The sequence below is a fragment of the Littorina saxatilis genome, linkage group LG7 (genome assembly GCF_037325665.1).
Source record: "Littorina saxatilis isolate snail1 linkage group LG7, US_GU_Lsax_2.0, whole genome shotgun sequence".
NCBI classification, from domain to species: domain Eukaryota; kingdom Metazoa; phylum Mollusca; class Gastropoda; order Littorinimorpha; family Littorinidae; genus Littorina; species Littorina saxatilis.
Genome location: NC_090251.1, coordinates 7,412,715 through 7,439,574, shown reverse-complemented (window position 1 = coordinate 7,439,574; position 26,860 = coordinate 7,412,715). Strand labels below are relative to the sequence as shown.

Here is a 26,860-nt window from a genome sequence, read left to right as displayed (position 1 = left end):
AGTAATGATTTTGTTTTTTGTTTTACAGTTTCAAAATGTTTTATTTGTTCTTGTACAATTTCGTTTCGCTCTAATCCCGTTATTCTAAACTAATCGATCCATCATGTTACAATTTGCATTTGATTTTGATACTTAAAAATCGTGTTAAGTGTTCTTCAACCTTCCCATCATACGGGCATTTCTTGTTTAAAATAATGATCTACCCCATGCTGTGCTTACTTCCAGGCGATGCAAGCATCTTGCCTTGAACGCAAATAACATCCCATTTCATTTTTCTCAAATTATAAAAGAAAGTTCGTCGTTTATTCTATTTCTCAGCCCGCGAATGTGAAATCAGTAATGATAATATATCAATACGATGATGATAATGTAGCAGTTTTCCTATTATGATGCTTGTAAATGTATTGACCCGGCGGAAAACCGTGAAAGTTGTAGGTATATGTAGATATGGCGACTAGTGCGTGCACTTCTTATTTCCTTGCGTGATGTCTAGTCTTACCTCGCGTTGTGTTTTTTTCTCCTGGTGGATGCACCCCTAAATCCGTCTATCGCCCAAATACCCTCTGTCACCTTCACCGGTTTGGCTTATCTTTCTACAAAGGCTATACTCGTGAGAAGAAACGACGACTCACAGAACAATGAAAATCACTCGGACAAATAAATGGAGCCAATTTCATGGGGTTACTTTTCTATGAATAGTTTATTAAAACGTATTTAGAAAAGTGTGTAATGAAACAATCCAAACAAGTGCGTGTTATGCAATGTTATTACAGCTGCATACAAATGTGATACAAAATCCCGGGTCGCCTTTACAAGGCAAATATCAAAAAGCGCAAGTGATAAAAAAAAAACCAATGAAGCTACCTAATCTCCCATCCCCAAATAGATCCTATTCTAAGGTGAGACTCGGCATATCAAGCTAGCTACATTTTATCCACTACAGGATCTTTTATCAACTGACTGACTAACTATGGAAGCCTCTAAAGCCTATTTAATTCTTGGACCTCTAAGTGGAAGAACAGTTCTTCCCTATTGGAACATTTTAAGGATGGTCTAAAACCTGTTTCTGCTATTTTAATTTCAATAAGAACCGGACGGATAAATCCCCCGTTCGTTAGCGAAGTGTTTTGTCCCTAAACCTAAATCAAGTTTCCCCCTTTTAGAAGTACCATACGCAAAACAGACGGGACACCAAAAGGAGCTTATCTGAGTTTGCGCAGGTCACCTAAGGTTTTATTTCCCCACCTAGCTAACTATTTTAGGACCGTTCAATCAAACGTCACCTGACGTTCTAACAGTCCGGTTGTTTATTTTCTGACTAACAACGAAATTTCCGCCTATTTACTTTTGAACCTCTGCTGGCGTTTGAGGTAAACAAACCAGTAGCATGCGAGGTTATCCTTTGAATCTAACTATTACTATACTGTCCTGACTTTATGACAATGTGGCAAGATTCTCTAAGTTCTTTTACGCTGCGTTATCCCTACGCTATCCCGTGGAAAGAATGCGAAGTCTCTTCTTCTAGTCCCTATTCTAAATCCTGATCTACTCTACCTTGCCTCTTCTCTCTCCCTATTCTAATCCCTAACCTAGCGCCCTCAGTCTATGTCCTTATTCTAACCCATTCTACTCTGTCCTAAAGCCTGTCCTAATGCGTGTAGGAACTTCAGTTTACACTGTCTTTTATACCAGTCTGCATGGCAACGTAAACAAACACACAGAACCAGAGGCAGATTGTCTGACCGAAAAAGAACATTAACCGCACTACTTTCAAAACATTACGCGGACAATATAGTCCGTCCTTTTTCCTTCATCTTTACACTTGCTGATCCCAACAAGCGCCCTTTTAATAACTGTTCGCAATATTTCAGCAACCTACAACACTATCTTCATCAAAGAAACCTTGTCTCTCCTCTCTTTTACGAATTCTGTGTCTCCAAGTAAGATCACTGAACGACTAGCGGTTAACGTTATTGCCACAACGACGAGTCGCTATGACTTTCACGTTGCCTGACTAAATTGACAACTATCTTTCAATGGATTGAAAACATATTTCAAACACTTTCATCCACACTTCTACCATTTATCATATTAACTAACACATTTTCCCAATGTTTATGAATCTTTACTGGTAGGCCGCATCGGTACCGTCCAAAATGGCCGACCGAAACAGAAACCGAAAGTTCGATTACCTCCCTTGCGTCGTCTATCAATCTCCTTCCACCTTGGTTTCAATACCAATTATACTTCGTTTTAAAGGCTGGGACCAGCGATAGAATGACAGAGGGAACTCTGCATGCCATGGCAGTCCCGAACCTTCAATCATTTATTTTATCTAATGCTAACTTTTTCAAACATGGCTCTCCCGCCACAAGAAGAAGAAGAAGAAGAAGAAGAAGAAGAAGAAGAAGAAGAAGAAGAAGAAGAAGAAGAATTATAATATAACACAATTATAATTGTCAGTAAGTAACCGTGACACATGACTAAGAAGAGTCTTTCATGTAACAGCTCAACTTATGTGCAGACCTGCTAGTGCCACATCCCCATTCGTGTGTACACGCAAGACCAAGTGCCAACGGAAAAGATCTTGTAATCCATGTAATCTATGCTAAGAAAATGCATAGCCCAAACCCACTATGCATGTAAAATAACGTTCCATCATCATAATCATCTCTCTCTCTCTCTCTCTCTCTCTCTCTCTCTCTCTCTCTCTCTCTCTCTCTCTCTCTCTCTCTCTCTCTCTCTCTCTCTCTCTCTCTCTCTCTCTCTCTCTCTCTCTCTCTCTCTCTCTCTCTCTCTCTCCCCCTCCCCGGCCACAAGACTTACAACAACGGTTATTGTGGCATGTAGTACCAAATCTGCAGGCATCAAGATCAGTTGTGCTACATCGGCTCCCAGCGATAAGCCCTGCACAGAGAGAGAACACTCGTGGTCATTTACAAGCCATGAATGTAGTGTGAACACCAGAGTCAAATTTCTAAAAATCGGTGGATATTTGGTACTTGAGATTCTGTGTGGACACTAAACTCATAAAAGCAAATTTCCACGCGACTCACCCACGTTATGTGCAAGAGAAACAAAAAACACATCACTTGCTGTTCTAGCTCTGAAGAACAGTCAAGAACATGTTTTTCGTATTGTCCGGAACTCGACCCAAATCTGACCTTTACATTTGACCAGGTTAAACGTGGATCCCTTCTGCCACGTCTATTTCTCATCAAACTGTAGAGTGTGTGACGGTACAAGGATAACACTGCAAACAAGTCAAAGAAGAGTGCACGTACAGGTTGCCATACACGTTCACAAAATGTTCTTAGACCTCCCTATTGTCTTTCAGTGTTGTTTTCAGTGGTAACACTTCCAATAACAAAGATGTGGAAAGAAGTTGGTGAAGTATCCAAACTCATGCGACAGTGCTTTGAGCAGTATGTATCAGCTGTAAAGTTCAAACACTGCCAATATCTGTTGGTCATAAAGGATAATGAGACTATCGGCGTCTTACTGCACGAGGTGAACAGAAAAAGTACTGAGACTATCGGCGTCTTACTGCACGAGGTGAACAGAAAGGGTACTGAGACTACCGTAAAATCCCTAGCAAACGGGCAATGAGACTATCGGCGTCTAACTGGACACAAAGTGTTATAAGACTACCGGTGTATTACTGCATGAGACATAACGAGTTGTGAGACTATTGGCGTTTTACTGCATGAGGTAATCAGAAAGAGTTGTGAGACTATCGGTGCATTACTGCATGAGACATAACGAGTTGTGAGACTATCGGCGTATTACTGCATGAGACATAACGAGTTGTGAGACTTTCGGCGTCTAACTGCATGAGGTAATCAGAAAGAGTTGTGAGACTATCGGTGTATTACTGCATGAGACATAACGAGTTGTGAGACTATCGGCGTCTAACTGTATTAGGTGATCAGAAAGAGTTATGAGATTATCGGCGTCTTACTGCAAGAGACGGTGCTGTCATCGCACACGTCGTCTTCCTTGCACTCATCACTGTTTTCGCAGTGTTGCCCGGTGTCAAACTCTGTAAAAGACATAGAAAAGGAAAGGAAAAAAGAGAGACAATTGTTGGGTGAAGCGAAATATAAAAAAATCCGTCAATCTGTTGGCCTGAACATAAAAATCTTCACAGAAATCATATCTTGGCTGACCGAAACCCGTCGTCTGAGACGGCACCGTCTCACTATCATTTGTAAACGTGACCCAATTAATATTAACAATATTTTCGTGGTTTGTTTTTGTTAAGTTTACAATCAATGCAAACATAACTTATCTGTATAATTTAGGATTAAGGTACAAAGTGAAGAATTACATTCAATTTCGTTTGTGTCTGTTTTAGTGATTATCTACCAAATTAATAAAGGAAACGTGTGCCTCAAAACAGAAATGCTATCTCATAGACTGGACTGTCAAAAACAAAATGTCGATCAGTTTGTTAATACAGTGCTGCCTCAATTTTTTTAATGAATGAAATGTGTCACTCAAGACATTTATTGATTACAAAAAAAGGTAATGTATAGGAATAGCATCTGGAAGAAATTTTTATTTCACACACACACACACCCAACATCAACGTCGTCTCGATTCCCAGGCGACCAGACACGCTTAGGCAATAACTTGAGTATTTTGTTGCCAAACGAAAAAATCTGTTGTCTATCACTCTGAGCGATGACCAACAGCAAGCTTATTACTGTCACTTCACTTTACAGAGAGGGAGAGAGATAGAGATAGAAAGACAGAGGGCGAGAGAGAATGTGTGTGAACGTGTGTGTGTGTGTGTGTGTATGTGTGTGTGTGTGTGTGTGTGTGTGTGTGTGTGAGAGAGAGAGAGAGAGAGAGAGAGAGAGAGAGACTCAGACTCAGACTCAGAACTTTATTACAAAAGGATAAAGGTTTTAGGCAAAGCCTATTCTTCCAACCTGTCCTTTATACAACACATAAAGACAGACGAACATAACAAATAAAAATTCAATCATATAAGATATAGAAATACATTGTATGAATTGCAATACTATATGCAGTTACGGAATTATATAAGGAGAACTCAAAAATTACAAAATTACATTGACATAGTTAAGCCTTTCATTTTGAGAATTAAGTTGCTCAGATGAGCTACACATCCGTTAACACTAGTACAAAATGTTCAACAAAATAACAATCGAACAAGACATTTCATTCACGAATGATGTGTGAACGGGGACTGTCTCTTAAACAATTTCACTGAAGTTGCATTTCTTATCTGTTGGGGGAAGGAGTTCCAGAGAAAAGCTCCCGAGAAGGCTAGGCTCGATTTGTAGAGGTCTATGCGAGGTATAGGAGGGATGATTTTTTGGGAGAGAGAGAGAGAGAGACTCAGACTCAGACTCAGAACTTTATTACACAAGAAGGGCAAAGCCCATACGACTCACATGCTTTACACATTTTTCCTACCAAAATACATGTGACCTTGACCCAAGGTCAAGGTCATCCAAGGTCATGCAACACAAAGCTGTTAATTCAAGACATAGGAAGTACAATGGTGCTTATTGGCTCTTTCTACCATGAGATATGGTCACTTTTAGTGGTTCACTACCTTATTTTGGTCACATTTCATAAGGGTCAAAGTGACCTTGACCTTGATCATATGTGACCAAATGTGTCTCATGATGAAAGCATAACATGTGCCCCACATAATTTTTAAGTTTGAAACAGTTATCTTCCATAGTTCAGGGTCAAGGTCACTTCAAAATATGTATACAATCCAACTTTGAAGAGCTCCTGTGACCTTGACCTTAAAGCAAGGTAAACCAAACTTGTATCAAAAGATGGGGCTTACTTTGCCCTATATATCATATATAGGTGAGGTATTCAATCTCAAAAACTTCAGAGAAAATGGGAAAAATGTGAAAAATAGCTGTTTTTTAGGCAACATTTATGGCCCCTGCGACCTTGACCTTGAAGCAAGGTCAAGATGCTATGTATGTTTTTTGGGGCCTTGTCATCATACACCATCTTGCCAAATTTGGTACTGATAGACTGAATAGTGTCCAAGAAATATCCAACGTTAAAGTTTTCCGGACGGACGGACGGACGGACGGACGGACGGACGGACGGACGGACGGACGGACGGACGGACGGACGACTCGGGTGAGTACATAGACTCACTTTTGCTTCGCATGTGAGTCAAAAAGGATAAAGGTTTTAGGCAAAGCCTATTCTTCCAACCTGTCCTTTATACAACACGTAAAGACGGACGCACGTACAAAATATAGATTGAATCATATAACATACAGAAATGCATTGTATGGAATGCAACACAATGTGGATTTAAGGAATTACATACGGAGAACTCAAAAATTACAGAATTACATTGACATAGTTATATCTTTCATTTGAGAGAGAGAGAAAGAGAGAGAAAGAGAGAGAGATAGAAAGAGAGAAAGAGAGAAAGAGAGAAAGAGAGAGAGAGAGAGAGAGAGAGAGAGAGAGAGAGAGAGAGAGAGAGAGAGAGAGAGAGAGAGAGAGGCACGGGTAAGAGAAACAGAGATAACAGAGAAGGTCCGGCAGACAGACAGACAGACAAACAGACAAACAGACAGATAGACAAACGGCTCACTGCATTTCTGTGCTTCGCAGACCATTGCCGTGCTGCAATCACGATCCACGGAGCAGACACTGCCCACTTGCCCTTCTTGATCTGAAAGCAAGGACACATTCATTGTGTTTAGGTGGGTTCTGGCGTGAATAATTGATCAAGCGATGTCTGTACTGGTTATCAATGCGTTTGCATATAAATGAACACACTGATGTAAATACCTTGGATCAGCCTGCATGTAGAGTTTACGAACAATTGACCAAGCGATATCTCTACTGTTTATCGATGCGTCTGCATGAAATTGAGCACACTAATGTAGATACCTAAGATCAGCCTGTATGCAGAAACGCAAAATGGGCACAACACTATTAAAATTAATAACCCAAAACAGAATCCAACAGTGATACGAATTTTGCTCCCTTTCCTCAAAATTCAGTTATTATGCAGAATCTGTGAAATTTGATTCAATTAGAGTAAAGAGCCTTTTCGGGGAAATCAATCCATCTAACAAGAAAAGCAAATGCTTTCACGACTCTCCTTAGTCATTTCCCATTACTGTGGATTTCCCATTTCCCCCCCTTTAACATTCCTCCCCCTCTCCCCCAAAATATTACGTACTCCCTCCCCTTTAAGAACACCCCCCCCCCCCCCATGCCCACTAGCCTCATACTCAACACTCTCTGAATTGTGACAATGTTATTATTTACAATTACCACAACTTTCTTGACCATATCAATTTGTGCCTAACCAAGAAAAACCACGTGTACACTTGCGTGACCTCATTTCTGACACTATGACATCATACCATTGTGTGAAATGTGAAGGCTTTTGCTCCAAAAATAACAGAAAATATCAACGTCAAGTGTACACGAACATGACCCGGGGGGGGGGGGGGGGGCGGTAGCTCAGTTGGTAGAGCACTGGACTTGTGATCGGAAGGTCGCAGGTTCGAATTCGGGCCGGAACGGACACGGGTCAACTTTATGTGCAGACCCAGAGACGGAAGCCATGTCCCACCCCCGTGTCATCACAATGGCACGTAAAAGACCTTGGTCATTCTGCCATAAGTGCAGGTGGCTGAATACACCTAAACACGCAGACACCTGGGTAGCGCGACTCCGTTGCTGCTAGCTTTCCACTGGGAGGAAGCGACCCGAATTTCCCAGCGATGGGACAATAAAGTAATGAAAATGAAAATGAAAATGAAATGACCCCTCTTTGACCCAAAAATGTGACGAGGGTGAATCAAACCTATTAGGTCAAATCGGGAGATTATCAAAACCCTAGAAGTGTTCAAAAATTCAAAGCTCTAACTTCAAATATATCCGAGATAACCTCAACGTTAAGTTTGTATTAAACGAACATGATCCTGTGGCCCCAAAATGTGACGAGGATCAACTAAACAGGGGTCACTTCGTGAGATTATCAAACCTTAACCGTGTGCAAAGTTTGAAAGGTCTAGCTTGAAAAACATCCGAGATAACCTCAACGTTAAGTTTTTTGGTCCACGGCCGGCCAGTGTCACGAAACTGAAAACTCTGCCTGAACAATCCATCTCAATGCGGTCAATGCGCATGCGCTAACATGGGGAGATTAATCAGGTCGTGAACAACCTAACCCTAACCCTAACATATGGTTCGTTCGGTCAAAGGGTCGCATTTTCGAAGTCTAAGATTGGCGCATGCGCATTGACCGCATTGAGAGGGATTGTTCAACAGAGTTTTCAGTTCGTGACACCGGCCGTCCATACAGACGGACACGGATGATTACTAAGGCTCACCCATTACTCACGTGAGTGTTATCCAATTAGAATTGAGGTACAATGTCAGTTGCTGGTTTATTGGTATAAACTGATGAAAGAAATGAACGATGGTGCGAATAAGATGTCCTGTTTAATGTTAAAACTACATTTGAAGTTGTACCATGTACAAAACGTTAAATTGCCCTGGTTGTCGCATGTCAATACTATGTTAAATAAGTTGGGTCTATCATATTTATGGACAACTCAGAGTCTTGCCGTCTCAGGTTTTAAAAACGTTGTAAAACAAAGGCTAAGAGATCAATTCCTGCAGGAATGGAACACTGACGTGAATGCCAACAACTTGTGTTTTAATTACAGAATATATAAAAAGGATTTTTGTCTGGAAAGGTATTTGCTTTGGTTGCCTAGGAAATTCCAAGTTAAATTAGCAACGTTTAGAACAAGCAATCATAAGTTGCCAATACATCAGCACAGATTTGTTAATGCTCCTAGAAATGAAAGATTGTGTGATATGTGCGATAAAAATGAATTAGGTGATGAGCTTCACTATTTGTTCATTTGTACCGACGAAAGTATAGTGTCTGAAAGAAGAAAATTAATTAGTCCTTATTACCGATCTCACCCAAATTGTTTAAAATATGAACAGTTAATGAATTGTAAATCTAAGGTAAAACTAAAGAAGCTAGCAAGATTTGTAGCCCACGTTATGATTTTAGTATGTTAGCGTTACATCTAGTTTCTTTATTGGTATGTATGTGTATGTAATACATGCTTTTGTTTTGTTTTGTGTTTTTACAAAAGATGCATGGCATAATGGTATTGCCAATTTATTTCGGCTGTATATTATCGTTGTCCGATTAATGTATACATATTATCTGTCTGATCTCTTACCTGATTTTGTTAAACCTATTTTTCTTTTATTTTTGTTTGTATGTATAGAAGTGTATATTGCCAATTTATTTTGGTTGTATAGTATTGTTGTATTTGTCCGCTCAATTTGTATACATATATTAACTGTCTGATTTGTTACCTTTTTTTGTTAAAGTTATATCTTTGTTTCAAAGCCCTCTGGGCCCAAAACAATAAAATACTTGACTTGACTTGACTTGACTTGAGTCAAAAATCCCAATTAAACACAGCAAGCATTCAGGGTGTTGATTTTTGGTATGTGACTAAGTTGAGGGATGGTCTTATTCAGTTTAAAAGCTTGACCAGATTTGACACGGTGAGTGGAAATGTTTTGACGAGGCAGAGTGGGCATCTAAGTTATTTCATCTCATCAGAGAACTGGCCAGCAACGATGGCTCTTAACGTCAATGTTTTGTTCGCGGACAGCGGACGGGCAGCCAACCGTCCATACAGATGAACACTGCTCATTAGAAAGACTCACTGAACACTCGGTGAGTAGAAACAATCTTATCAAAGCACATATATATCTTGGAACCATTTAGGACCAAAATACTACTTTCTTTTCTGCGTGTTGGAATTCAAACACTGCATGTTACTCTCCTATTCCCGCCTCTGGGGGTTTGAAATGGCCCTGTGGCCATAAACACAACAAATCTTCGTACTCGGCATTTCTCGCCTGCACGGTTACAGTTGACTGGGAGCACTGAATGCTGTTCACTTACAGCTGCACGTGAAATCCTCCCGGAACACGGCATACGTGCCGTTACACTGACACCGATTATTCGTATCGCAGAAGGCGTTTGCAGTGCAGGTTTCCACAGAACAGTCGCCTGTTGCTCGCCCCGCCTCGGGAACTGCAGAGACACCAGACAATCAAAACTGTAAACAAGTAACGGTCAACGTAAGACAACAGACAACCAAAACAAGTAAGGGTCAACGTAAGACAACAGACAACCAAAACAAGTAACGATCCATGTAAGACAGCAGACAATTAACCAAATCAAGTAACGACAGAGACAACAGACAAACAAGACAAATAACGATAGAGACAACAAACCAAAACAAATAACGATAGAAACACCAGACAACCAAAAAAAATAACGATCCACCTTAGACAGCAGACAGTTAACCAAAACGAGTAACGATAGAGACACCAGACAACCAAAACAAGTAATGCTGGAGACAACAGACAACAGAAACAAGTTACGATAGAGACACCATACAACCAAAACAAGTTACATTAGATACACCAGACAACAAAAACAAGTAACGATTGAGACACCAGACATCCAAAACAAGTAACGAAAGATACAACAGACAACCAAGACAAATTACAACAGAGACAACAGACAACCAAAACAAGTAACGATTGAAACAACAGACAACCAAGACAAGTAACGGTAGGTGCACCAGTAGCGTGGTAAAGAACCCATTTTCAGATAAGAAGTAATTGCAACAGAAATGAAACCTTCTGCAATTTGTCAAAAAATGATCAAGCAATAACATATCCAAAAAGTAGAAAAAAGTAGAAGGATTTAGATGCTCTAATCTAATAAATTCTATACGCATTTCCTACAAAAATGTACTTCTGGCAATCGTGGCTAGCCGTACACGGAAACCGCATGGTTGCAGACCGCGCCCTGGAATGTCCAAGGTCAAAGGGCGGAATGCATCCGGTAAACAGACAATGGCGTCGGGCGGTGGTTCTGAATTTAATGAAGATTTTCCCCACAAAAACACAGTTACAGATAAGCGTTTTACTTTGTGAATACGTAAATACATTGTTTTGATGCATTAAACAGCTGTTTGATAAATACTGCTATTATGAGAGTTTGAACGAACAGGAAAAGCATGGTCAGTTCGATTGACTCGCAGACTTTTGTATGGAACGCATGTCAGGCCACAATGTTCGGTTGATGGTTACTGGCTTTATTTCTCGTAGACGAGCGAGCGCTTTCTAATTGCTCAGGAAATGATATTCGAAGTGTTAACATTGGTGTATGTTTAATTTCTTAGTATTGCCCTTCCTCTCCAACTCTGTCTCTGTCTCTCTCTCTTTCTTTCCGTGTACTGTCTGGCTGGCTGTATGTCTCTCTCTCTCTCCCTCTCTCTCTCACTCTCTCTCTCTCCCTCTCTCTCTCTCTCTCTGTTTCTTTCCGTGTACTGTCTGGCTGGCTGGCAGGCGGTATGTCTGTCTCTCTGTGTGTGTCTCTCTCTTTCTCTGTCTGTCTGTCTGTCTGTGTGTGTCTCTCTCTCTCTCTCTCTCTCTCTCTCTCTCTCTCTCTCTCTCTCTCTCTCTCTCTCTCTCTCTCTCTCTCTCTCTCTCTCTCTCTGTGTTAGTGTCGGTTTGAAAATAGACTGTGTCAGTTCTAGTACTTTTTTTTTTATCCCTTCTCAACATACAGGTACTTTTTCTGCTGAAAACCAAACTTGCGCTCTATGCGAACATTCCGTGAAGGACGGAGAGGACCCAGTAGTGCAAACGGAAAAGGGGGTTCAAGGTCTTCTGAAAGCAAGTCAGAGCAGATGCGATGGACTTCAGTTTGTAGTTGGTCAGGTGGTGCACAGGTCATGCCATTACAATTACTGTAATACAAATGTAATCAAGCGTGACTTGAAGAGAAAACGAGATGAAGCAGAATCACAGCAAGAAATATCGACGGTCAGTCTGCGTTCTAGCAAAGCAAAATTTGACATAAGAAATGACTGCTTGTTTTGTGGGCTGCCAGCAAAAAGTGATGCAAATAAAGGAATTTCAGTGTTTTCTGTCCGCACCTTCAACTTCCAGGAAAAACTGCTGCAAGTATGCTCAGATCGGGGAGAAGGTGACAAGTGGGCCGAAACTGTACGCATGCGTATACATTATGCCCAAGATCTGCATGCCTACGACGCAATGTATCACCATCAGTGTAGTGTCAACTTTCGAACAAAGAGGAATGTTCCACTGGCTTTTCGCAGCGACAGTAATAGCATGAATTGTGATGATATCGGGAGGCCTGGAAGACCAGCAGTCGAGGAACGAAACAAAGCGTTTCTCAGGGTTGCCAAATACTTGGAAGAAAACGATGATGAACAGACAACCCTGGGGGACCTTTGCAACAAAATGCTGAACCATCTCACAGAAGCTGACCCATACACAGAAAGACACATGAAAACGAAGCTACTGGATCATTTTGGAGGGGCAGTCATCATCACCAGCATCCAAGGAAAGGCAAATGTGGTCACTTTTCGTTCAACAGCTGAAAAGATCTTGAAACAATTTTCCGAAGCTGCCAGGGAAAAAGATGTTGCTGCAGAAAAGATTCGTATAATCAAGACAGCATCTAAGCTTCTTCTTGCAGACATCAAAGACATGATATCGTCGAAGGAGACATACCCTTCCCCAACACAGATAGGAGATCTGCCTTCAAATTTACTGTATCTTCCGCCCTCATATTTCTGAAAACACTCCTCCACGAGAAAAAAGAACCTGACATCAAAGTTGCTGCCATTGGACAGGCCTTAGCTCAGGCAGCAAGACCGAAAATACTCCTCGCGCCTCTTCAGGTAGGACTGGCTGTGGAACTTCATCACTTGTTTGGCTCCAAATTTATCGTTGAGCATGTCAACAAGCTTGGGTTCTGTTCTTCGTACGCTGAGGTCAGGCGATTTGAACAATGTGCGGCAGTTTCTCAAGGAGTTGATCTCTACGGTACTGTTCCTGACAGCCGAATTCAGTTCGTAGCGGACAACGTGGACCACAACATTCGGACTCTGGACGGGACAGGTACTTTCCATGGCATGGGAATAATGGCATCTGCCACGCCCTGCCAAAAGCAGCACAATTCCATTCGAAGAGACCAACGGGTGACCAACAAAAGTTTGATGGGCGTCGGTTCGATTCCAGTGCGCTATTTTGACCCCTCCACGATCAGTCTCTCCTTGGTGTATGAACTGCTGCACGACTTCAGTACCAACGACGACAGGAAAAAACTGGACTTGGTGTGGAAAGTTTCATGGCCTCTGCGATCTCCCCGCCCAGGGTGGTCTGGAACAATGCAGGCAGTCTGTGATGGCCAATATCCAGGACGAAGTGCAATCACCTTTCTCCCAATGATAGACATGGACCAAACCAACATGAGCTGTGTGTACTCAACGCTCCTCTTCGTGACTTCGTTGGCTAAAAAGAACAACGTGACACCAGTACTGACGTTTGACCAGCCCCTGTGGTGGAGGGCAACGGTCATTGTCAACAGTGAGCCCCTTCACAGTGACCTGCATTCCTTAGTCCTGCGTCTGGGAGGGTTTCACACCCAAATGAGCTTTCTCGGCTGCATCGGACGTCTGATGTCAGGATCAGGGTTCAAGCAGCTGTTGGAAGTGGCCTTTGCTCCAAACGCTGTACTGCACATGCTCTCAGGCAAAAGCAGTGGCAAGAGGTGTTCGGGGACACTTTCTTGTTGACAGTGTGCTGAATGCTCTGATTTCTTCAATCACCTTTGGCTTCTCTCTAGACATCCACTGTGCTGAAGGGACAGACGAGACCGGAGAGGAAGAGACTGAAGCAGAACACACTGTAAATGACAGCGCACCTGGAGAACCTTCCAGACTCTCTGAGCACGAAGACCCACCACCTGATCGACATGCGACTAATGGCACCGAAACTGAGCAAACTTGCCTTTATTCAGCACTCGCTCTCTTCGACAAAGTGCTGAATAAGAAAATGGCAGTAGAAGAACTCGAGGACAGTCCTGAATTGATCAAAATCGAACTGATGCTGCTTCAGACGAAAGAACATCTTCAGGGGCAGCGTATGGCAAAGCTTTGGTTGCAATACATGAACATGATTGACATCATGAGACGCTTCCTGAGAGCTGAACCGCGAACGACAGACCTACCCCCTGCACCAGAAGCGCTGTTAAGAGTGGTCAGATGCAACTGCAAGAAGGACTGTCAGTCAAAACGCTGCACTTGCAGAAAGCATGGGTTGGTGTGCTCTGTGGCGTGTGGAGGATGTAAGTGGTTAAGCTGCACCAACTCTCCATCTTTCGAAGAACTTGACAGTGACCTGGGCTGAGGTGCACGAAGCCAAAGTGGGTGACAACCAATGGGAGATCTGCCCAAGTCGGTCCGCTCCTTCCCGGTCGGGGTGCACGAAGCTTTTTTCCCAGGGTTGCGTACCGAATGGGAGGCTCCCGTTTGGACCAGCTAGCTAGCAGCCCCACTCAAAGAAGTTGGCACCCAAAAAAATGGCGACCGCCTTTTTCGAAATGACATTTTTGGAGATTTTACAAAAACAACGCCCAAACGAAAAGGTAGAATGGTGCCTTCCGTTCGATTTCAAGTCATGCTTTTCACATTTCCAAGCAAGATAACCGCTGAGAGTGCAGAAACGCCGCTGTTCGACTTTGAAATCTCGAATCGCAGACGACCTTCGCTTTCACAGTACAATCATAGCAGGTGAGGCAGTGTTACTCATTTCGATCAGCTCGTTTTCGTATTTTTTGTGCAGTACGATCATGTAGAATTATTGGAATCAAAGCAGGAATGACTAAGGCATGCAAATGCGTTGATTTTGTCGAAAGCTGTACAGTAGTTAGCTAGATTCTTTCTGTTGAGTTTGTTTGTATGACTGAATTTCGTCTTCAAAATCTTACCACTTCTGTGATTTTCATTGTTTGTTTAGCTCATCGGCAGGAAAATCGTCAGGCAAAATATCAACCTGTTGAATGATAACGTTAAGATAAGGGATGTTGAAACATGTATCTGCTTGCAAACACAAGCGCAAGGCCAGATCTATCTGCTTCATTGACTGCCAGATTTTCATTGAATCTTCAAACTGACTCGTTTGCAGACTCTCAAATTAGATCCAGTGTTTGTATTCTTAGATTCATGATTGACCATTCAGGCTGTTTACGATGATGACGTTGTGTTTGTTTATGCTGATGCAATCTGCAGATCAAAGGGGACTGACCACAGGCTGACCCAGTGATCAATACAACTTGTGTTTACCACTCAACATTTCCTTCCACCTATAACTCAAGGGCAAAAATAAAGGTACATGCTTGTGGATTCATTATGCAATTCATGTCTGTGAAGATCAAGATAGTTGTGAGCTTTAACTGATTATGCTTATTAATATCAGCACCATCCTCACCCCATAACACTCTCATGTCCAACTAGCACTGTAACCAACCTTCAACCCTGCCCCCACCCCCCTATCCTTGCCCCCTCTCTGCATAATTATGTTCAATTTTTCAGAATGACCTTGTTATCACTCCAGCGTCTGACCATGGAGTCTACAGGCCATAGTCTCAGATATGATGGGATCAAGAGGATGCCACAATGATCAAGGTAACTTTGCAAATACTCAAACAGATCTAAATGCAGAAGGTGATCCACAAACATGTTTGCTTAAACATTACAAGGTTACACCCAGAACAACAGCTGGCCTTAGTTGCTTATTAACTGCAAGCAACAAAGACCCTCTCCCCCTCCCCTCTTCCACCTGCAACATATATTTTCATATCCATATCCAACTTTTCCATTGCCTCTTATGTTGTATAACTGTTGATATTTAACAGTAACAAGGTTTTGTTTCCAATCAATGGCTCTGCATTTACCCTGTACACACACACACACACACATATACACACACACACACACACACACACACACACACACACACACACACACACACAAATATATTCACAATCTCTCTCTCCCTGTTTTAAATTCAGTCATTTGAATCACTAACACTTAACTGGGGTTCAGTTACTGAATCTGTGATAGTGTTATTTGGAGTAAGATTATTGACTTTTTTGCTGCGCCTGTTCTTCTTACTGTTCTTCCTATCCACATATTTCGTTTTGTCCATTAAAATGCCTGTTTTTGTTTTAATCACTACAGTATGTGTCCATATAGTTTACGCCTGAGATGTGATGGGACCAAAAGGTTTCCAGAATGAAACAGGTAACTTTTTTTTGTTTACCTGATCTTTGTCATGCAGAAGTTGGTTCACATTATACATTGCAGTGTTGTTGTCTTCCAAATACATTAAACATTGTACCAGTCATTACATTTAAATGACAATGCTGACTAATATCAAACCTCCCCCGGTTCCCCAACTAGCCTTCTCACATCCACACCCCCCCCCACCCCGTCCCCCCCCCCCCCCCCCCCAACTCATTAGATCACGAACACCACACTAATAAAATCATATATACTGTTGCTGCTGCTAAAAGTTGTTGTGACTTGTTCTTCCTCTGTGTATATATGTTTTGTGTTTCCACAGAATGCAGTTCTTCCATGCGCCTCAACGTCTATAGATCTATGGAGTCTACAACATTGTCTGAGATGTGATTTGAGCCACAGCATGTCAGAATGATCAAGGTAACTTTTTAAACACATATAGCTGATCAAACTGAAGAATTCAAACACACAGTTTCAGTGGGTTTTTTAATGCATAAAACATTGCAACAGTCAGGGGCTTTCTCCCAATAAAGATTGTGAGGTTTTCTTTGCAAGTTGTTTCGCTATGCAGAGTGTGATGTTTTTGTTTGTTTGCTGTACTAAATGAAGATGCACAGATAAAAGAAAGTCTTGCATGTAGAGGAAGGAATATGCTTTTGGTTTTTGACAAGACAAATTTTACTCATTAGAGCTTAAGTATAAATTCCTTACATTTTGAACCAAAATGTCAGACATCACAGATATCTCAAATTAAAAAAAAATGAGGACATCATTCTGACTTGAACATAGACCACACATTTGATAGCCTGGTTATGTTCTGTGTATAGTGAAAACATTTCGCTTCATGAATTTCACATGTTGACACCAGTGCCTAGTAGGAAATGAATCGCACATCCTCCAATCTCCACCAAAAGAAGTCAGACGTATGTGCCCATGTTAAAATAAAGTTTTATTTTTTCCATGTAAAAACCTGGACAAACATGACAATGTGGTGTCTGATATACTGGGTAATATGATGAGGAACGTACCTTTAAAGGCCCAGTCCTTATTGTGAAAGCAGTTCTGCTCAGCTGGAATTTGGTGAATTTGGGTTTTTTTTACAAGTTTTTTGTTAATGAAGTGAATTCGCAAAAAAATAAAGGATAACAATTTGTTGTGCACACAAAGCATTCACTGATTCAGGCTGTTGAATTTTGTCATGTGTCTTGGGAAAGGGGAAGTCTTATTCTACGTAAAAGCATCGCCAGGTTTGGGTTGAGCCAAATCGTTTGCATGGAAAGGACTGTGCCTTTTAAGGACGCATGGATTTTTCATCTATTCAATTGCAGGATAACAACACAACACCGAATAGTTTCTAAGCTATTATTTCTTTTCCTTTCTCGAGTCCCACGAAGTTCCCAATGCTAGGGCATACTTTTGTATAGAAGCTGTTCGTGGAAATGTCATGTAAGTTTTTACACTGGCGAACATGAATTTTTCAGACTGGCTAAAATGAAAGAAGTATGCATTCTTGTGTTTTGTTTCTGCAAGCGGTATCATTTTCCTAATGTTATCTGATTTTGATCTCTTACAGTTTTTACCGCTAGGATATGTACAATGGGCTAATTAAACATATACGCCAGCCCACATTGCAGAACAGGATATGAACAAGGTATGTAGCGCTGTTTGCATCATTCGTTTAAATTCAAAAATCAGACTAATTTGCCTTCTTTGGCATTATGCATAAGACAATTCATCTTTATTTTTTGCAATGCTGACTGTAATTCTCTGTGTGTGTGTGTGTGTGTGTGTGTGTGTGTGTGTGTGTGTGTGTGTGTGTGTGTGTCTGTGTGTGTGTCTGTGTGTGTGTCTGTGTGTGTGTGTTTACTGATATATTGTAATTTATTAATCGGCTGAAGACGACACAGTTTCCAACTCCCCAGTGAGACTTCTTGAGTCAGTTGCATGCATGATAGCTAACTGAGGTGTCTGCAAGAAAGTAAGGGTATTTCGTATACTTCATACTTGGTGTACATTAATTTCAGCTTCGGCATGACTAGTCCCGAAAGATGCTATTTTGTAGGTGAAATGGTCTGACTTTGGTTGTCTTTCGAAAAAGAATCCAAATTCGGGGATGGACTCAACAGTTCGAGGTTTAAAATGGAGCGGTAGACTAACGAACCCGATTTAATTCTTCAAGATTGATATTTTTGGGGTTATTTGAAAGACGTAGTATACCATAAACAACCTTAGACAATCAGTGACTTGAGTACAGTCATTACAGGCAGGAGGAGGGCATCCCCATAGAGGATTGCGTTCCTGTCATCGGTTAATATTGCGCAAGTGTGACTCTACCATGAAGGGGTCATTTTTCCAGTCAATCGTGTTCAGCGAATATCTTCATGGTTGTTGTGCATGAATTTCACTTTGTTCATCACCATTCCACGAAGTTTCCTGTTTGTAGGTTTCATGGTCCGATTTTTTAGCTTCTTTCAAAAGTGTTCCAAAGTACCCCTCCATTTAACATGTAAACTCACAACTTTGTTGACCTTCGTCATGCATAAGCTGTAGTTAATAAACACCAAATGATAACTAATTCGGTCAACGGATGTAGAAATTATAAAAACAAAAATTGGGTTGAATTTTTTGTGTGTCACCATGTATGTTTGTATGTTTGCAGGCAGGCAGGGTGGAGTTGTGATGATGCGGCGCCAGTTGACTGAAGACACACGAACCAGCATTTTTCGGAAGTTTGTTTGGATCACAAATCAACATTATTTCACATTGAATGGCGGCAGACATTCATGTATATATTCTCAGCTCAGACGTGTGCTTTGAATTCGGATGTTTAAGAACAAGAGACAAACTTGAATAAAGCCTTACGAAGTACATGATTGTAACTGGAGCAAAAGTGTGTGTGTGTGTGTGTGTGTGTGTGTGTGTGTGTGTGTGTGTGTGTGTGTGTGTGAAGTGCAACAGTTAACAATGACGATGAGACAGAATGCTAAAGCACAAATCCTTTTATTTAACAATCTATATCGTCCTCCTTTTGTTTTTAAATGTTGCTGTGTTGACAAACGTTCTCCGAGCAAACGTCTATCTAATGTTTTTGTCATCACATTGAAAGAATTTCTTCTGAGTAGAATGAAGCTGAATTAAAATGTAAAGAAAAAAAAGACCCATTGCTCAAAACATTAAGAAACAGGATGATTTTGGTTCGGTCGTAGACCTAAAAGCATTACCGAGGGATTCATTCGAGGCCAGTGTATCAGTGCACATTGAAAATCTGTGAAACCTCAGATATAACTTTATAAAACAAACAGAATTTTGATAAAAATAACCAAAATTCACAGTAGTTTTTGTTTTGTTTTGCATCTCCCTCTTCACCCAACCCCAACCCTAATTGATGTGCCCTAAAAGCGCTCAAAAACAGACACACGTTAGTTTTTCGCCTCAGTGCTTATCCACATTTACAAATATTGTATCATTTATTTTTGGTCACTGCCCGTCCCTTTTCTGATAATTATAGTCAAGTTTTCTTTTATTTCCCTTGGATTCCCGATGGCTCCACGGTAAACACCATGATCAGCGCATGCGCACTAAGGCCACTGAAGTCACTTTCCCGAATCTATTTATAACCTCCGACACAGTAGGGTAAATGACCGAGACGGCTTCGTGCACCGCGACCAAGTGGGAGGGAGAGACCCAAGTCGGTTAGCCCCCAAGAAGGTGACAACTCTCACAAAGTTACCACCCAATGGTTGTCACCCGCTTCGATCTTCGTGCACCTCAGCCCTGCTTGATATTCCCAGTGTCTTTGGGCTGCCTGATCTTGCTGAAGATATGGATGTGGTATTGCCGCTGGATACTGACTCTTAATTATATGTGTATATGAGATGCAGCCAGATGAACAATTAATGCTGACCATTTTTCGTCTCCTTCTACAAAAGCATGAACAGCTCAAGTGGACCCGCTACAATTTAACATCTGCACAAATCTGCAACGAATTAGTTTTTTGCAGACAGTTCTGTACAGTGTTTTCTCTTTTGCTGATTTCTGTTTTAAATCAGCATAATACGCAAATACGTTCAGAACGAGGTGCTACTCGGCTAGGGTCGGCTCGAAAAAAGGATTTTCTGTTCTTCGTGTCTATTATGACGTCATCAGCACACCGGATGTGACGTATTTGACAAAAATGTGTCGTTGACAGAATAGATTTTATTATTTCTATTATAAGTTTGGATCTTTTAATGATGCCTATGGAACAGAGTGTTTCAGGAGTACTACCCTGTATTTGGCTTTAATATTGAGTGTCTGTGGCGAACATGACGTCATCACATGCTAATTATTCAGTTTTGGAAACAGGTGTCTTTCTACTTTTTTTATATATGATTTGTAACCCATTTGTGATGACGTTTCGCGAGAAAAAAATTCTGTTGCAATTACTTCCGATCTTTGACTTAATTTTCTGTTTAAAAATCCGGTCTACAGACAACCACAACGAGTAACGACAGTGACAGCAGACTACCAACTGAAGTAACGATAGAGACAAGAGACAACCAAAACAAGTAACGATAGAGACATAAGACAACCAAAACAAGTGACAATACAGACACCTGACCACTAAAACAAGTGACGTGCAACTTAAGACAACAAACAACCAAAACAAGTAACGACAGAGACAACATACAACCAAAACAAGTAACGATATAGACAACAGACACCCAAAACAAGTAACGAAAGAGCGAACGAACAACCAAACCAACTAACGATCAACGTACGACAGCAGACAACCAAAACAAGTAACGATAGATACAAGAGACAACCAAAACAAATAACGATCGACATAAGACAATAGACAACTAAAACAATCTTACCACAGATTGTACACAGACCAGAGTTGCAGACAATCTTACCACAGATGGGACCCAGAACAGAGTTGCAGACAATCTTACCACATAATTATGGGACACAGAACAGAGTTGCAGACAATCTTACCACAGATGGGAAACAGACTACAGTTGAAGTCATTCTTACCACAGATTTTACCAGAAGCGGTGGAGACACCAGCTGTACACTGACACTTGGAGTTTTCGCACTTGGCTCCGGCAACACACTCCTTGTTGACACACGTCACGCCAAGCCCTTTGCCTGCCACAGAAAGCCACCCAGTTCACTTCATCTAAGCTTACACGGCAATGTTCCAACAAATGTGACAAAATGCACACGCAATCTCGATTTATTTAGGACATTTGTAATGCAGGTAACCTTCTCATACTAAGGATATTTCATCTATATATATATACGACTTGTGTCTGTCTGTGTGTGTGTGTGTGTGTGTGTGTGTGTGTGTGTGTGTGTGTGTGTGTGTGTGTTTGTGTTTTTGTGTATGTGTGTATCAATGTGTGTGTGTGTATCAATGTGTGTGTGTGTGTGTGTCCGCGATGCACGGCCAAAGTTCTCGGTGGATCTTTTTCAAATTTGGAGACCGTATTCAGATACACCCCGGACACAACCTCATCGATGAGATATTTCAACACGTGTTCTCAGCGCGCAGCGCTGAACCGATTTTGGTTTTTCTCTGGATCCATTCCCAGTAACTCTTCCTTATCTTCTCCAGTGTTTTCAGCCGCGATTATCTCCCTTCCTTCGTGCGGTGCGCCGGCAAAGCCGGCGTACACCCGGCATAGCCGGGTCCCCGGCGCAGCCGGGTATTCGGCTCGACTTCTTCCCGGCGCAGCCGTACCCGGCGAAACGGGTATTCATCTAGTTATTTAATAAACGGGAAAAAATTCACTCTTTTCAGAATGTTCTGTACACCATCCGTTTCTGCTGAAGTCAAACCAAATAGTCTCTCTGCGCATATTAGTGTGTGACGCTTGGGTATATGTGATGGCGTCTGTGTTTGTGTGTGTGTACGCGTGCACATGTCGGTTGGTTTAACTAGGAGGTCAGGGTAGGGGCGACGGGACCGACACTCAGCACGACACCAAGTGATCGCGACCTATTTTGTCTGTGTTAAAGATAACAGCTGATTTTGTAGACTAAATACGTGAACCCCACCCTACCCCATCCCACACAAAAAAAGAACAACTAAAGCTAATCTTGCATGTTGTACGTTTCCCCCCCCCCCCCCCCCCCAGCAATAAACCAGAAACATGATCCGAAACGACGCCTCAACAGGGCGTACTTACCACCACATTGTTTAAGATGATCACATTCGATGCCTTCAGTATACCGGGCGCACTGGTTCGTTTGGGAGCATGTTTTGTGAATTGATTTTTCTGCACAAACAAATATCATCATATTTGACAATTTTCCTCTGGCTGTTAGACCTTTAATTGTATCTTGCTACTATACTATTTTAATCTTGCTGTTCGACCAAGACAGAAAAGTATGAGGCAGAGAAGGCAATCAGAAAACCAAAGCGTTAGTACCGTAGGACACTAGAGCGGAAGTTCTCAGCAAACGACACCTTTGGAGTCTGGCAAGGGCTCAAAGCCTTAACTCAGTATAAACAGAAACCAGCGACCCGCAGAGACGACCCCTCGCTCCCCAACCAACTTAACAACTGTTATGCTATGTTGACCTCAAACCCAGTTCCAAATTCACTGGATGTGTCAGACGAGGCTCACCCTCCTCCCTTTGTCGTAACGGAACCGGAAGTGCGGTCGCTGTTAAAAAACACACAGAATTTGCGGAAGGCAGCAGGTCCTGACAACGTCTGTACAGCTAGGCTATAGAACTGTGCTGTGCTATAGAACCTTGCACCACTCTTTACACATGTGTTTAACAACTCTCTTAAGCAGAATAACGTTCCCACGTTCAAGTTGTCTACCATTATTCTAATTCCGAAGAAAAGCAAAGTGTCTTCGTTAAACTATTACAGACCTGTTGCTCTGACCTCAGTCATGACAGTGTTTGAAATATTTGTCCTGAAATACCTCAAAGCAGTCACTGACCCCTTCCTTGACCCCCTCCAGTTTGCTTACCGGGCCAAGAAATCTGTCGATAATGCTGTAATCCACTGAAACTGTCATATTTGTGGTAATCAGATATATTGTATTTCACAATTGTGACCTATAATGGTGATCTTACTGTTCACCTTATTCTAAGGCTGTGTCTTAATGTGTTAGAGTCAAATTGCATGCACACGCGGGCGTGCGTGTGTGTGAGTGTGTGTGTGGTGTGTGTGTGTGTGTGTGTGTGTGTGTGTGAGTGTGTGTTAACTGTGATATGATACATGATATGATACATGTTTTATGCTTTATCTGTGATTCTGATGAAATAAGATATATGTTGGTGGTGACTGTGTTTTGTTATGTTTTGTGTTGTCAGGATTCGATCCTAATTCTTATTGCAGGGCTAACACAATACAATACAATACAATACAATACAATAAACTTTATTAATCTCTAAAAGAGAAATTGCATTGCTGAGCTTTTGTGTCCGTAATAAAACATACATAAAACATTCAAAAATAAACATTTGTTCTTTGTCATTCATACATTCTTGTGTTCTTATACATTTCTTCAATTCCTACATCAATATTCTATCATAATTATGTACATACATTTATTCTCTTTTAACAGTCTGTGTTCAAACGCATCTCAGAGCTAGAGATTTGTGTTGTGCCATAGGTAAAATCATGTGCTTAGCTATGAAGTAATGTTATCACATGTTATTTAAGGAAAATGAGTAAATATATGTACCAAGCGTATAACATCAGCAAAACTGAGAAAATGCAGCACATTGGTTATCACATAAGAAAGTATATTAAAAATGAATTTCCGGTTCTCACCAAAAATCCGGTTTTTGAAAACTTTTAAACCCAGAAAATCCGGGTTCTTTAAGTACAACTTTAAAAAAAAGAAACGTTTTAGTTTGAGTGGTTGATGAAGGCAAAACTATTTTATAACTTATTAACAAACATTTTGGTACCAGGAGAGGCTATTCTTTGACCCTCCCGTCGTGGACTCTGGCTTTTCAGATTTTGTACTTTTGTTTGGTGTTACCCCTGTTATTGTGGTAATATCTAAATATTACTTGAAGTTTTATGTTTCTTTGCCAACAGTGAAACACGAATGCAATTTACCCACTAAATGGAGTACTACAGGTGAAGTGTACACGATGTGAACGCGGTACAATGTAGAGTGTGTGTGTATGGGTGTGAGTGAGTTTGTGTACAAAATTCGATGAGCACTCTGTTTGGTTGTTGTGTTTGAATGTATTATGTATTGTGAAAGTGCTGGACAGGCAACACAAGAAAATCCAACCATGCGTGACGGATGCGGTCCTGGACCAATGCGACAAAAGACAAGAGCTGAAAATGAGAAAGTATATACGTGAAGACGCACAGGCTCAGTACCAACAAGCAAACAGAGATGTGAGGAAGAAAATGAGAGAAGCCAAGGAGGAATGGATAGCGGCACTGTACAGTGCAGTGCATTAAACAGGCATGGACGCTGGAAACAGCAAACAGGCCTATATAACACGCCCAAGGCACTCACGAAAGCCAGCAATTAAGTCAAGAACGGCAGTCATCGAAGATAAAGATGGCAAGCTTCTGACAGACAGCGATGAAGTTCTGAAGAGGTGGACAGAATACTGCAATGGCCTGTACAATTACGAACTTCGCCCAGACACTAATATACTACAAGAAGCCTAAAATCCCAGAGATGGTGAGAGCAGCCCGCCAGTACTCAAGGATGAGGTAGAAGCAGCCATAAGGAGCCTGAAGGCAGGCAAATCACCGGGTGTGGACAACGTACCAACATCACCGTGAACGGAGAGCCACTGGAAGAAGTGTCAAGCTGTAAGTACCTTGGAGCCACCCTGTCGAAAGACGGCACCAGCACGGCAGAAATCCGCACACGGATCGCCACAGCCACAGCAGCGATGGCCAGGTTGAACAGGGTGTGGAAGAGCAACATTACCTTCCAAACTAATGTGAAGCTCTTCAAGTCATTAGTCGTATCCATCCTTCTGTGCGGCTGCGAAACTTGAACACTGCTGGCCGATGGCGAACGTAGAATCCGGGCATTTTAGACCAAGAGCCTAAGGAAACTGCTCCGAATACCATATATAGAGCACAAGACAAACGACTACGTTCGAAGCCTGGTCAAGAGCTTCAAGGGCCCCTATAAAAACAAGAAGGGCAAAGCCCATACGACTCACATGCTTTACACATTTTTCCTACCAAAATACTTGTGACCTTGACCCAAGGTCAAGGTCATCCAAGGTCATGCAACACAAAGCTGTTAATTCAAGACATAGGAAGTACAATGGTGCTTATTGGCTCTTTCTACCATGAGATATGGTCACTTTTAGTGGTTCACTACCTTATTTTGGTCACATTTCATAAGGGTCAAAGTGACCTTGACCTTGATCATATGTGACCAAATGTGTCTCATGATGAAAGCATAACATGTGCCCCACATAATTTTTAAGTTTGAAACAGTTATCTTTCATAGTTCAGGGTCAAGGTCACTTCAAAATATGTATACAATCCAATTTTGAAGAGCTCATGTGACCTTGACCTTGAAGCAAGGTAAACCAAACTGGTATCAAAAGATGGGGCTTACTTTGCCCTATATATCATATATAGGTGAGGTATTGAATCTCAAAAACTTCAGAGAAAATGGGGAAAATGTGAAAAATAGCTGTTTTTTAGGCAACATTTATGGCCCCTGCGACCTTGACCTTGAAGCAAGGTCAAGATGCTATGTATGTTTTTTGGGGCCTTGTCATCATACACCATCTTGCCAAATTTGGTACTGATAGACTGAATAGTGTCCAAGAAATATCTAACGTTAAAGTTTTCGGACGTCCGGACGGACGGACGGACGACTCGGGTGAGTACATAGACTCACTTTTGCTTCGCATGTGAGTCAAAAACCTGCTGGCAACCACCAAACGTCGGAAGTTGGTTTTGTTTTAGCCAGGTCACAAGGCAAACTGTTTTGCATTTCTACAAATCACGGGTCAACAACTCTCTCTCAACCACAGCCAGACACAGACACAGACAGTGAACACAACAGTTACTGTATTAATCGCCTAATTGTTTGAACAGCCACCACTGCTGAGGGGCACGAACCGAAAGTGGGTGCCATCTAACTGGGGAGAGAACAAACCGCGGGATCTGATTGGTTGAAATCACAACAAATCTCAATTTCAACCAATCCAACACCGCGGCTGGCTCCCACCCAGGTGTTAACTTTCTTGTGCACCTTGGCCCTGGCGTCTAAATTACTCACGGCACTTGTATCCTGAAGTGCTGTCACACTCTGTTCCCCTGGCACAACTGCCCTGATGTGCTCGACAGTCTGCTCCAGCCACCAGCTCTACAACAATCAAACACACCTAGCACTCTGTTCACCTGGAACAACTGTCCTGATGATCTCGACAGCCACGCCTACCCTCACAAATGGCTTTTTTTTTAGGGCATGATTCACTTTCAACCGTCAAAACGGTGACTTAAACTGAATGATGTTTTACATTTTTTACATCAGAAAGTTTATTTGGTGTCTTACATAATACATAACAGGTCAATCAAATTTCGTTTAAATCTGCCGCGCAGTCAGGCTGATCCAGCGTGTAAAAGAGAGGCAACCACAATCCTGGAAAACGGCAAAAAATCGTGGGTTTTCATGGTATTTTTGCTGGGT

General features: G+C 41.7%; 1 protein-coding gene and 1 long non-coding RNA gene across 3 annotated transcripts in view; one reads left to right on the top strand and one right to left on the bottom strand.

Annotated features, from left to right (window-relative positions):
* The window catches only part of LOC138970599 (uncharacterized), a 142,719-nt gene that overhangs the window by 59,662 nt on the left and 56,197 nt on the right, over positions 1-26,860 (bottom strand). Inside the window, exons 12-18 of the mRNA XM_070343064.1 lie at positions 26,450-26,536; positions 22,388-22,477; positions 21,231-21,344; positions 9,986-10,117; positions 6,614-6,694; positions 3,962-4,042; positions 2,827-2,907 (exon numbers count right to left, since the gene is read on the bottom strand). Coding sequence (XP_070199165.1) covers positions 2,827-2,907; positions 3,962-4,042; positions 6,614-6,694; positions 9,986-10,117; positions 21,231-21,344; positions 22,388-22,477; positions 26,450-26,536 — 666 coding nt within the window. The remainder of the gene's footprint in view (positions 1-2,826; positions 2,908-3,961; positions 4,043-6,613; positions 6,695-9,985; positions 10,118-21,230; positions 21,345-22,387; positions 22,478-26,449; positions 26,537-26,860) is intronic.
* LOC138970598 (uncharacterized) lies at positions 14,310-19,147 on the top strand. 2 transcript variants are annotated; one of them, XR_011457009.1, is made up of 7 exons: positions 14,310-14,702; positions 15,201-15,299; positions 15,504-15,596; positions 16,167-16,214; positions 16,537-16,634; positions 17,788-17,865; positions 18,874-19,147. It is a non-coding gene; the product is annotated as an uncharacterized lncRNA (long non-coding RNA). The 2 variants fall into 2 exon arrangements; XR_011457008.1 differs by having other exon boundaries at positions 14,312-14,702; positions 16,152-16,214; positions 18,874-19,144.